Raw genomic sequence first — 13,717 nt, 5'->3', positions numbered from 1 at the left:
GGGATTGGTTTTTTTGTAGTTTTGTTTTGCATTTTTAAATTTTATTGGTACATTTTAGGTGTACATAAATGATAACATTCATCATAGGAAATTTGTACCTGTGCATGATATATCTCGCTTCCTTTTTTCCCATTCCTCTCCCCTTGTAAGCGCTTCTAAAATGTTGACTTGGCTCATCTGTTGTTTTCTGCCTTCTCATGTCACAAGCCCTGAGTGAGATAGGGGTTGAAATTGCTTATCTTTCAGTGGCTTCCACGGCTTGCCCACGTGCCCTTCAGGAGGTTCATCATATTCTCCCCTGCAGTCTCACCAGATGCCTCAGATTCACATGATCTGATCTAAATGAGCTTCCCCTTGAATCTGTTTTTTCCTCTGTGTTCCATGACTGGGAAAGGAACAGCCAGTCCGGTTTAACCTGATTGCCTCTGGTTACACAGACCGGTGTGGATTTTCACTAAGACATAGCCATCCTCTTCAACCTGAAAATCACCTTGGAGAGTAAGCTTGATAATCTAGGTAGGCAGTTTAGGAATGCTGAGTTCCCTAGGTCTTGTATATTGTATTTCTGTGTTTATGAATCAGTGTGCCACTTAACAGGCCTTTAGCAAAACCATAATCTTGGGTTTTTTTTTTATTGTTTTGTGTGTATTCATTGTTTTTGCAGTACTAGAGATTGAATCTAGTGTTTACTGCATAGAGCACTTGATGTGCTACTGTTATAACTAGCCCCAGAATCATTTTCTTATTGTTTTTTTTTTTTTTTTCATTTTGAGACAAGGTCTCCCCTAATTTTCCCAGGCTGGCCTTGAACTTGAGATCCTTCTGCCTTAGCCTCCCAAATAGTGGGGATTATAGGTATGCACTGCTATTCTGTCTTAGTTTGGTTTTTAAATGGAATAGATCTTCTGGACAGGAAGACACCACATGAAATTTATTTGATTGTAGGAATCTTTTTTTTTTTTTTTTTTTGGCATTGTAGAAATCTTAAAATTCAGAAGAATATAAGTTTAAAGCAATAATCATCTATAGTCCTGCGTCCCGCTTGATACCTGAGATAGCTACCCCGCTGCATTCAGTGCTACATATGTGAGTCTCAGGGTTTATGAATACACACCTGTAATCCATTTTCCTCTCTAAAGCACATATCTGAATCATTTCCCTAGATAATAAAACATTTCTTAATTATTTTTAACTATATTTCTATATTTAGATCTTAAGTTTTGGGGTATTTTTTTGGATTGGTTCTGTGGTAACCATCCTAGTCCAAAGAGGTTTTTTTTTAATTGCTGTTCTTCAGATAAAATAAAATTCAGAGGAAGAATTTCTAACCAGCTGGACAAGTGTAGTGTATGTTGGTAATCCCAGCACTTGGGAGGCTGAGGCAGGATTGCTGCAAGTTTGAGGCCAGCCTGGGCTGCATTGTAAGACTCTGTCTTAAAAAGCACAAAAAAAAAAAAAAAAAAAAAATCTAGCCAACCTAGCATAACACAAAGCAAGTTTATAGCACAAATACAGCTGGGCTTTGACGTCCAAGGCTTAATCTGTTTTTGTACAAAACGTTATACACATAGCCTCCATGAGGATCGTTAGCTTCCCCATCATGACTTGCATGCACTAGAGCGGGGCTTTTATTTGTCCTTTCTCTTAGGTGGTGTGAGGACACTACAGAGGTCAGCAAATTGGCAAGGTCGTTCCGGTGTACAGAAAGAAATACGTCGTCTACCTCAAGCGCGAGCAGCATGAGAAAGCTAATGGCACGACTGTCCGTGTGGGCGTTCGCCCCAGCAAGGTACATACGGTTCCTGGCTGAGTGGGGCAACCGCCACTTGAATAGTGTGGAGGCGGTGGCACTTTGGTGCCATCTGCACAGGTGCCCAAGGTAAGAGCTTCGAGGTAGACCAGGCAGGCTTGATTGGTTTTCTGTTTGCCACTCTAGCAACATGTTGAAGGTGGTGGCAAGAGGGCTCCAGATATTCTGAGCATCACTGTCCCACTAGTTGAGAGGGAGAATAAGGGAGCATCTCTTGGGACCTTCGTGCCCATCTGGTAGGATATGATACTCTGCTTTTGCACTCGTGTTTTAGATTGTGTGATTAGATCTGTCTTTTTTTCTGAGTTTCAGATCTCAAAGACAGCATGGTCAGGGTGTTTACCTCATAGTCTGTGTATTGCCCTGTAGCTGCATCTTAAAGCACTGCATCTTGCCGACCAAGGAATGATGAATGAATTTTCCTAACCCGGATGACAATATCACTGATCTATCTGAATGGTCAGCTGAGTCCTCAGGAATTACAGGTGTGGGAGGCTGGTATAGAAAGAAGCCCGAACTGGTTGTTCGTGCTTGTAATTCAGGCGCTCAAGAGGCTGAGGCGGGAGGATTGCTGGGAGTTCATGGCCAGTCTGAACTACCTAGCAATATAGATAGATGGAATTAATTAATTAATTAAAAGGAACCTAAGTGGTGTTTATTTTCAGGGGAAGCTCTGCTTTCCAGGATGATGGTGATTGATTGATTGATTGGTTGGTTGGTGTCCTTTTGGTTTTGTTTTTGGAGTTTCTGGGTTTTTTGGAAACAGGATCCCCCTATGGGGTGTAAGCTGGCCTTGAACTTGGAGACCTCCTGCCTCAGCCTCTTGAGTGTTGGGATTACAAGTGGGTGCCACCATACCTGGCCCTGTTGGTAAGGGGTTTTTTTGGTTGGTTTTTTGAGACAGGGTCTTCCTATGTAGTTCAGGCTGGCCTTGAACTCGTGGCTGCCCTCTTGCTTCAGTTTATCAAGTATTGAGATTACATGTCCAGCTGGGGAATTCTTCATGCTTAAAGATTTGTTGGTTTTCCTAACAGGTGGTTATCACCAGGCTAAAACTTGACAAAGACAGAAAAAAGATTCTTGGACGCAAAGCCAAGTCTCGACAAGCTGGAAAAGAGAAAGGCAAACACAAAGAAGAGCTCATTGAGAAAATGCAGGAATGAATACAACCTGTCGTGCAGTCACGGTTTACCTGGAGATGGCTGGCCCACCCTGTGCTTCTCTACAACTTTTCACGATGTCTCTGGAATGTTTCATTGCCTCCTTGTTTGGTTGTTGATACATGACTCTGTCAATCTAGTTTTGTAAGTTTTGATTAATAATTTTATGAATAAAATTGGAGCTATTTTCCAACTCTAAATGGTATTTACATCACTTTAGAAATGAAATCCAATTCTCCGCTAGTGGTTTTTTTTTTTTTTTTTTTTTTTTTTTGAGACAGGGTCTTGCTATGTAGCTCAGCCTGGCCTTGAGCTCATTTTGTAGCCCAGGATGGTCTCAAACATGCAATGATCCTCCTGCCTCAGCCTCCTCCAGAGTGCTGGGAGTACAGGCATGCACCACCATTCCTTGCTTAGCTTTACTAGTCTTGCATATGTTTAATCTGTGAACCAGCAAAACCATGTTGGTAGGGTTAAGACAGCCCTTCCTCTACCTGAACTTTCATACCAGTGGAGGAGAAGGGCCTGGCTCTGGTCCCTAAAGCAGAAGTCGGCCCCACTCAGTAGCAGTCACAGCAGGAGTTGGCACCCTGGAATCATCATGGGGTTTCTAGTCATAGCAAGAACTGACATAATGAGGCCTCACTAGATTCCTGGTTCTGCTTTGTCCTCCTATCTCCTAGGAAACAAATTCTGGAGCTAACTCACAAAACTATCATCCTCTAGATGACATTTGACTCAGATGGTTTTTGTGTTTCTTATGGCTTTAACTAATTCCCAACACTGAAGATGTGTGGGACTCCACAGAGACTCACCTGGCTGCACGGGGCTGATTCCGACATCACATCAGCCGTGGGGCTGAGGGCTCCTTCACCTGCTTCCTTCACTTCCCTGGCCCCCATTGGTGCCAGAGGGTTGGACTCTGGGTCTAACTCCATTCTTGAGTTAGCTCTAGGATCACATCTAAAATCTTCCCTGCCCTTGTGAAAAATGATTGATTAAAATGCATCCAACAGCATTGTTTCGTATGTTTTCAGTGCTGGGGATGGAACCCAGGACCTCATATGCTAAGCAAGTACTCTACCACTGAACTACACCCCCAGCCCACTTTTGTGACCCCTATCTGAGAAGCTAGAAGTGTGTGTCTATGAGGTTGTGAAAACTGAATTACCAGCCCACCAGGCCTGCCTGATTTTGTTACTTGGGTGCTATCAGATTGTATATTTAGTAGGCCCTGTGATGGGTCAACTCTACATAGGAACCCAGATCAGCCAGATAGAAATTTGAATAGAGCCTTTTATTTATTGAGCTCAGGTCCGTCAGCCACTTCTCACGCAGGAGAAGGCTGATCGGCCCCGAGCATAGGTAGCAAGGGAGTATTTATAATAGAAATCACATCCAGTTTGGTAAACAAATTTGTTATCTAGTATAGAACAATAGAAACTACATTTATTGGACACAGCTGTAAACTGTTTATTACTAAAAAGTCTTTTACAGCTTAGTGATAAGTGTATATTTTTACAAGATACATCTTAAGCTGACTACATTACAGGAGATGGTTGGGGAGGCAATTTGTGTTAGCTTGCTGCCTTGACAAGAAACAGTTATTTATTGTTGAACAGCCTTGAGCCGAAAGGGAGAATACATTTTTTAGAGTAGATGACAGGAAGCACAAGGGGTTTTTATAATTTTCCACAGTTAAGACACAAAACTGTTAAGCCTTTACAGGCCCAAAGAAAAGAAATAATTTCCATATGCATCTCATGGGGGATTTTTTCTATTTGTTTGTTTTATTTTGTGTTTTGTACTGGGGATTGAACCCGGAACACTGAGACAGTTTTCTTTTTTTTTTTTTTTTTTTTTTTGCAGAACCAGGGATTGAACTCAGGCTCTTGCGCTTGCCAGGGAAACGCTTATTCCACTGAGCCATCTCCCTGGCCCCCCGGAGCACTGAGAATAAGCTATACTTCCACCCTTTTTTTAGAGACAAGGTCTCTCAAAGTCTACATTGCCCAGGCTGGACTGGAGGTTCTGACCCTCTTGCCTCAGCCTCCGTGCATGCTGCAATTATAGGCTGTACCACCATGCTCAACTGACTAATTCTTAGAACCATATAAATCTGGAAAACTAGATCAAAGTATATATAAGGTATATGTCTGGGGCCAGCCAAATCAACAGATTAAGGCACCTGCTTAGGCAGACAAGGGGCCAGGAGTTTGATCCTCTGGCCTGCTGTGCCGGCCCCACCCCCAGGGCGTGCTGAGAGGGCAATTGAGACTGGGCATGGTGGTGCATGACTATAATCCCAGCATTTGGGAGGCTGTGAACAGGAGGATCACTACGAGTACAATCTATGCAGTGAGACCCTGTACACCCTGTCCTAAAAAATACCAAAAAAAAGGTGTATATACCTTATAAAATAGATGGTAACCTACCACATGACAACTATGTAATCAATATTCTGAACTCTTTTTGTCTAATGATTATTATAATAGGTCAACCAGCCAGTTCATCCATCCTGTAGTTCACATTTTCTTTCTTTTTTTTTTCAAAATTTTATTGATAAACAGCAATGAGACAGTTTCAAATCAAATTGGAAGTACAGTTTCAACAAATAACACACTGCATATATTATTCTTAGTGGTTAATTGCTGTATAAGATGCAGACTTGAGATCCTATTTACAAACACCATTAGAACAAATCATTCTTTTCATTAAGAGAATGCAACTATATATCTATCCTAACCACTTTGAATACACAGATACAAAATGGACATTCATCTGTATACCCTAATTTTTCTAAGTTCCGTCATTGAATATTATAGGTGTGTAAACTCAGCAAAATATTCTAAAAGAGTCCAGTAGCCCATAATAGCATTGGGTCTTCTGTTTAACTGGCAATGTCAGAAATTATTGACCTGAGTCCCCCACAGCTCAACATAACAGCATGGCTTTACTTCCTATATTTGGTCTTCATACTTTTCTACTGGATGGTTAAGACCAAGGTAAAGCAGGACCTATGCAATAAGAGTTGTAGCTTTTTGGTCTGAGAAGGTCAGTGAAATGCCCTCAGGATTTATCCTGAGATCCTATACCTCAGATTGTAGAACCTTTGTCAGTACAGCCATGTGGATGAGTCACGGCCATTGCTTGGCCGATGTGCTCTCTGTGAAAGCCTGAGAGAGTGTTTTCTCCCCATGTGACTCTCCTTAGGCACACTCTACATCATTGATCACTTTCCTCTTGGCCCCATAATCTTCTTGATCAGAAAATTTGGGACACTACCGAGGTACATGACGTTACAGTACAAGTTCTCATATGTCCTGAGTCTTAATTGACCTTAGAAGGTTAGGGCCAAAATGTTGGCTTTCCTTGTAGCCCTCCTTTTTCTTTAATTTTGGTCTGCAAACTTAGGTTGTTAACCATCCAGAAGACAAGATTATTGTTATTATCAAGAGATTTAGGTTATTAAGCTTAACCTCACTATCTCACTGCATTTCAAACATCTTAGACATAATAAGGAGCAGGTATTTTTCATCAAGTATTGATATGTTGAACTTTAAGTCCCTGCATAATATGATAAAAACATTTAAAAATTAGATCATATTTTAAAAATAGGATAAAGAATTATATACTTCTCATGTTTTCACGTAAGTCCAAAAATCTCACCATATACAACCTTGAAGCAGGACCCTAGTTCACATTTTCTAATTTCAGTGTTGTCTTTATTCTTGTTTTGGTTTTTAGGGTTCAGGCTGGCTTTGAGCTCACTGTGTATTCCAGGTTGGCCTTAAACTTGTGGTGATCTTCCTGCTTTGGCCTCCCTAGTGCTAGTGATTCTAGGCATGCACTGCTATACCCAGCTGGTTTTATCCTTATTCTTAACCAACATCTTTTATGACTCCAAAAACTGCATAAAAATCAGATTTCATACAGCTCTTCCCTGTATAAGTCTGATACTTGGCTTGAATCCTAGGTGCTATTACTCTCATCAGTAAATTGAAATTATGCTATTCCCTAGGAATTAGACGTAACTTATTTTCAGCAGCTTATTCCAATATAGGTGATAGATAAGAATTCCAAAAGCTGTAATCATCTCCAGTCTAGCATTGAAATCAGCTGATGCTTAACCAAGTAAGAAACTGCATGAGCAAGAGCAGAAACTCAGGCTGGGGCAGTAGCCCAGAGGCAGTGGCCCTAGGTTTGTTCTCTACCATCACAAAACAAACAAACAAACAAACAAACAAAACCCTAAGCATCAAAACAAATTTTAGGGCTTGTGAGATAGCTCAGCAGACTAAGTGCCTGCTTTGGCAAGTGCAGGGACCGGAGTTCGATCCCTGGTCCCAGATGCTGCGCTGGCCCCACGTACAGGGTGCCCTGAGCCAGTGACTGAGTCCAGGCGTGGTGGCACATGCCTGTAATCCCAGCACTGGGGAGGCTGAAAACAGGAGGATCACTATGAGTCCAGGTCTCAGCGGCATAGTGAGACCCTGTACCAAACACATAAATGGAGAAAAAAAATTTTTAATCCTAGTTGTTGGTTCTAGAATGTGTGTTCTTAAGAAAATGGTCTATCAATAACAAAAGAGAAGTAAAATGAGTATGTATCTCAGAGTTGCCAAGTTTATTACTTTGATACTATGTGCTGGGCAAGCACAACTATAATCCTGGTACTCCTGGAGGCGGAGGCAAGAGTCCTGCAAGTCCAAGCCAATACTAGGCAGCTTGGTAACTCAGCAAGAGCCTGTCTGGACAAATGAAAAGGAATGGGGGTACAGCTGAGTGTGAGGGCTGGGTTCAATCCCCAGTCCCATAAAAACATACTGTGTCTAACCAAACTTTATCCATTGCCTTTTAGGAGAAATTAGTGATGGACTTGTATTCACAGGAGCAGAATAAGTTTTTCTCATGTGAGTTCAGACACTAGAGGCAGAGGGAGCTTTAGGGCCAGCACTGAAATGTTAGGGCTGCTCCTCCAAAGGGGAAGAAGCCTGAACAAAGCTGGCTGGGTGGGCCCACCTAGCAAGTTTGGTGCCATGAGACATGGCCTTGTGTCCTGGAAAGAATGAATTTAAACAGTTTTCTACTGACCTCTTCATCAGATTTGCAGATGTCCATTCCCTTGAGTGAGTCTCTTTGTACTATTTTGGGAAGACTCCAACCTTTTAAACTGCAGACAACTGCTTCTGAATGTCTGCTTTCCTATCACACTCAGACAGGAGCTGATCAGCCACAGAGCTCTTGATGTGAGCTGGGGAGGCGAGTGATTGAATCTCCCAGAAACCCGACTGCACCACCTACCAACTCTGCCCACCTCAGCTGATGCCACAGATAGCATTTCCTAACGTGCGACAATTTGGCTCTTTTTTCAGTAGTGTTTAAAATTTGTGTTTTTTAAAAATAAACCACACCAGGGACCGGGGAGATAGCTCGGTAGAATAAGTGCTTGCCTGGCAAGCACAAGGGCCTGAGTTCAATCCCCAGTTCCACCAAAAATAAATAAATAAATAAATAAAAATAAACCGCACCAGCACTGGGGGTGTGGCTCAGTGTTAGAGCACTTGCTGACATGTATTAGCCTCTAGGCTCCATTCCCATCCCCTAAAACAAAAGAAAACAAAATACAATAAAAGATGCTTATAAATGCTACAGAATAGTGTCACCTTAAGCCTTGGTCATTCCGTTCCCTCCAGTGGAACCTAGTCCATTTCTTTTGTATCTTAGAAAAAGTCCATATGACTGTAAAAGTGATGCTTATTAAAGTTTGAAAAAATAAAAATAAAAGTTTGATCCATGAAGAAGTCCCCATGAGAAATGTAGGTCATTCATATCTAATGGAACAGCTGCAGAAGGTTGATTTACTATCTAAACACCAGTTACATTGTAAACATGCACAAATGGGAAATCCAATATTCTTTGTCCTTCAAAACAGTGAAATCATCACGTGCCAAATGATCTCCAGCAGTGGGATATTTTATTCTAGATTTTTTTTGTTTATGGTGCAGGCAAGCATACTATGACTGAGCTATACCACCAGCCCCAAGCTTTCAAAGGTCACATGTGGACATAGTAATATCATATTGGCGTTGTTATGAGCAGCCTATGGAACAGGTAATTCAAAGCACCTAGTCCAATGTCTGGCAGTAGAGGTCACTCCAGAAAGGCTTTGTGTTGTACAGTGATGGCCTTCTGTGTACCTATGCCATGCATGCATATGGGCTAATGGGTAATGAATTGTGCTAGAATTTCAGGTTCTCTAGAAACTTTGACACTTGATTAACTTTGAAAGGAGTTTATAACTCCACAGCTTTGTAACTCACATGCCTGGAGTTTTTAAACTTGTTCTTAAAATATTTACTTATTTATCACCTGGTTCTATTGACAAGACTTGGCTGAGGAAACAGGCATCTCAGCAGTTGCTCAAAGGTGTTCAGACACCTCTTCTGTACTTTATACTGTTTAGATTGCTTTTCCTCTAGCAGCGCACTTCTCAAGCTTTTTAATCCTAAGATCTACTTGCACACTTAAAAATTACTAGCTGGGTAAGCTGGCACACACCTGTGATCCTAGTGCTCGAGAGGCTGTAGTATGAGTTGTAGAGGCTGTAGCATTGTGAGTTCGAGGCCAGCCAGGGCTACATAAGCAAGACCAAGACCAGCCTACGCTGTACAGTGAGACCCTGTCTCAAAAAAAAAAATACTGAGGACTCAAGTAGCTTACATTTATGTGAGTTATATATCAATATTTTCTATATTAGACATTAAAACAAAATTTTGAAATGTTTATTTTAGATGTATTTAAAAATAGCAATAGGGCTACGGGAACAGTTCAGAGGTTGAGTATATGTTAAGCATGCTGTAGACCCTGGGTTCTAGCCCAAGCACAAAAACATAACAAAATAAACAAATAATTAATAACCCAGACTATTCCTAACATAACTAAAAATTTTATGGAAAATAACTATCTTTTCCAAAACAAACAAAAGTAGTGGAAAGACTGACCCTGTTTGCAAAATTCTTCGGTATCTGGCTCCACAGAAGACCATGGATTCCCACAATGCTTCTGCATTGTCTGTGGAATATGTTGGGTGCTTGTTTCTTCGTTTGTTTGTCTGTCTTATTTGTTTATTTTTTGAGACAGTGTCTCACTGTGTAGTCCAGGCTGGCCTTGAACTCACTATGTATGCATGGGGCCTTAAACTCATGGTGATCTTTCTGCCTCAGCCTCCTGAGTGCTGAGATTACAGGCATGCGCCAACATACCCAGCTTGTAACATATTGCTTCAGATGGAGCACGGAAAGAAAATTTAGTCTCAGATTTATTAGTACAAAGCAGATCCTTCAGACCCCCTGGGAGACTTTCTGGGACTCCCCACTGCTAGTACTCTCACTTATTTCCTAAAGTCTTCAAGCATCTCAAAGGCAGAAAGTATTTGCCTGTTCTGTAGGTCACTGGATCATAGTTCCTAGTTTTACCCATAGTTTTCATTTGGAATATATGATAAAATGTTTTTGGCAGATTGAATGATAGAGGGAGCTGTTGGCCAGTATTAGCCCACAGATATAATATTGAGATAAAGGATTTCTCTTGTTTCTCAGAGGACAAAATGGACAGATTCAGACAAAACTGTCTAAAAAGCCATGTCTCCAATCTCCCTCTCCCTCCCCGCCCCTCTCTCTCTTAAAATGTTTTTGGTGCAGTGTCTTACTCTGCAGTTTGGACTCTTAGTGATCCTTCTGTTTTCTGCCACCCCAACGCTGGAGTTATAGGTGTGCGCCACCACACCCAGTCCCAGTGGCACACTGGCTCAGCATGCCTGGGTGCAGCATGTGGCGCTGGGGATGGAATCTGGTCCCTGAACTTGCCTAAGCAGGTGCTTAGTCCTCTGAGCTATCTCGCCAGCCTCTCTCTGTTTGTTAAAGAGGCTAAGGTTAGACATTCTATCTCAGAGATGAATTTCAGACTAAATATTTGCATTTATTTAAGACACAGGAAAGAATTCATAATAGCCAAAAAGTGGAAGCAACCCAAAAGTCCATGGATAGATGAATGGATTTTTAAAAGTATGTAGTCTGTACATACAATGGAGTATTACTCAGCCTTACATAGTGTGGGTAGATGCCAGCTGGTTGTCAACTTGCTACACCCAGCTGAACTGAACCACCATAGTGCTGGGTGTGGGAGGCCACCTAAGAATTGTTGCCAGCAGCATAAGAGGCAGAACTGGAGAAGCTGTTAGGAGGCTGTTAGGGAAGCTGTTTGGAGAAGCTGTTGGAGCTGTTAAAATCTGCTGATTCTCTTGCGCTATTCTGCTGGAAGACCTCCTCATGCTGGCTTTCCTGGTGAACTTGGCTGTTCTCGTTGGAGGAGATTGGGACCTCACTGTCGCAGAGAATGGCTATGATTCACTTTGGGGGAGCGCTGGTCCTCCTCTGAAGCATCACTTCCTGGCTCCAAAAGGGAAGAGGGCGCATAGTTCAGCCTCCTGGAAAAGCTTGTGCTGGCTTTCCTGATAGGAACTCGGCTCTCCTCATCCTCAGAGGAGCTGGGAGCCTCACTGCTGCTCAGAATGGTTGTGGTACTTTTCAGATGCTTACCTTGACATTGCTTCCTGGCTTCAGCTTAGATCCCCCAGGTTGCTGGCACAGACTCTCCTGCTTCCACCACTGACCATTGGGCCTTCCCTACACAGATCCCTGAAGTGCGCCTGCATGAGACAGAGTCCTTCCTGGGCTCTAGGTCTCCAGTGTGACTTGTGAGAGGCACTGTTATGAGATCTAGGTCTTCAGCTGAACTCATGCAGCACTCTATAGTGGGATTCAGGCCTCAGCTGGATTCTTTGGTGTTCAGTGTTTGGACAGATTTTCTGCACTCTTGCTATCTGATTCTTTGGGTGATTCATTATAAAATAATCTTATATGTGTCCTGTATTGTATTGTTCACCTTGCAAAAGCCCCAAACCATAACACCTAGGAAGGAAATTCTGTCCCATGCACAACATGGATGAACCTGAAAGACATCATGCTAACTGAAATAAGCCAATCAGAAGAGGATAAATGATATCTGATTCCATTTATAGGAGGTACTGAGGAGGGTAACAGTCATAGAGATAGAAAGCACAATGATGATTGACAGGGGTTGGGGGAAGGGAAATGGAAGATTGGTTAATGGATGTGAAAATGTAGAGATTGCTTACACACAATACTATTAATACAATTAATTGCCTGGTTAAAAGTGGTTAAGATGGTAAGTTTTGGGCTACACGTACATTACCACAACTTAAGTAAATAAATATGGAAGGGGAAGGAAAATAAGTGAACTCTTTCTCTATTTAGTCCTCACAAATCTCACCCTTTCTTAAGGACACAATTTATTTGCTCAGTTGGTTACTGGGTATATTCTTTGTACAATGTGTTTTCAGAAACAAAGATCAGCGAAATAATTGCTGCTTTCAAGGAGTAGAATTGGACAAGATACATTCACAAATATGAAGAGGTGGAATGAGAAGGAAATGGGTCTTGGAGAAGGCAGTGCTTGGACTAGAATTTCTGCTAAGTTTTGTAGGGAGCAATACAAACAAAAAGAATACCAACTAGTTACCTGCACGATGGGTCAGTTAAAGGCTTAGAATCATGTTTGAAAAATAGGAATATTGGGCTGGTGAGATGGCTCAGTGGTCTAAAGCACCTACTTAGAACAAGCTAAGCTAAGCAAAGCCCAGGGACCACGGTTCAATCCCTCAGCACCACATGCCAGCCAGCTCCGCCCCCTGGTGGGCTGAGCTGGCCACACACACACAAAATAAAGAAATAAATATTAAAAAAAAAAAAAGGAATATTTTGGTATAAGTTGGAAATTATTAGTCCAACTTTCTTTGTAATTTAGGAATCCACTTTACTTGATGAAGAAAGAAATCAAGAGGTAATGTGAGGCAGTGAAATGTAGCTATGACAGGGAAACCAGACTACAGAGAAACCCATTGAATTTAGTTGTTAGCTCTATTCTGCATCTTGCTTCTTCCTATGAACTTTATTTATTTATTTATTTATTTATTTATTTATTTATTTATTTTGGGGGGTTTTCAGACACAAGGTCTTGTTATGCAGTTTATTTATTATTTATTTTCTTGAGACAGAGTCTTGCTATGTAATTCAGGCTGGCCTGGACTTACTATGTAGCCCAGGCTGACCTCAGACTTGCACCAATCCTCATGCCTCTACCTCCCAAGTGCTGAGATTACAGGTGGGCACCACTATGGCTGGTCTGTCAGGCAGTTTAGGTTGGGCTTGAACTCACTGTGCAGTGAACTCACTGAACTCCCTATAAACTATCAGTCTCAACATCTGAGACTTGGTTTTCTCTCTTTTAAGGTTGTAGCATACCATAATTTGTATATGTGAAAATCCGTGGCAAGCAGCATAACATCTATGTTTATGTTCTTACTACAGTGGCTAGGTCCTATTCTTTCAAAGCCCAGCTGATAGCTGACTGGTGTGGAAAGACATGCACTATATGTGCATGAACGGCCATCCCACTTTCACACCATCAAGTGGCTCTTTGCAGGTCCATCTCCTATCCAGAGTGTGAACTCTCTGAGTGGTGTCTGAGGGGCTTCTGTCACTCCATAACCTGGCGTAGTGCACTAGACACACCATAATGCAATATTTAAGAGCTCTGCCTTTGAAAATCAGATCGTTAGGGTGTGGTGGCACATGCCTGTAATCCCAGCATTTGGGAGGCTGAG

The 13,717-nt window shown here is 41.9% G+C and overlaps 1 protein-coding gene across 1 annotated transcript in view; it reads left to right on the top strand.

The window, feature by feature from the left end:
• Nucleotides 1-3,164, top strand: part of Rpl26l1 (ribosomal protein L26 like 1) — a 9,705-nt gene extending 6,541 nt beyond the window's left edge. Inside the window, 2 exon segments of the mRNA XM_004648889.2 lie at nt 1,649-1,789; nt 2,845-3,164. Of these exon segments, the coding sequence (XP_004648946.1) occupies nt 1,649-1,789; nt 2,845-2,973 (270 nt within the window). The 3' untranslated portion in view covers nt 2,974-3,164.
• Nucleotides 3,165-13,717: the final 10,553 nt, after the last annotated feature.

This window comes from Octodon degus, unplaced genomic scaffold (assembly GCF_000260255.1).
Source record: "Octodon degus isolate 3935 unplaced genomic scaffold, OctDeg1.0 scaffold00212, whole genome shotgun sequence".
In the NCBI taxonomy this organism is placed as follows: domain Eukaryota; kingdom Metazoa; phylum Chordata; class Mammalia; order Rodentia; family Octodontidae; genus Octodon; species Octodon degus.
Note: the sequence above shows the minus strand (reverse complement) of the source record. Positions and strands in the feature narration are given on the sequence as shown.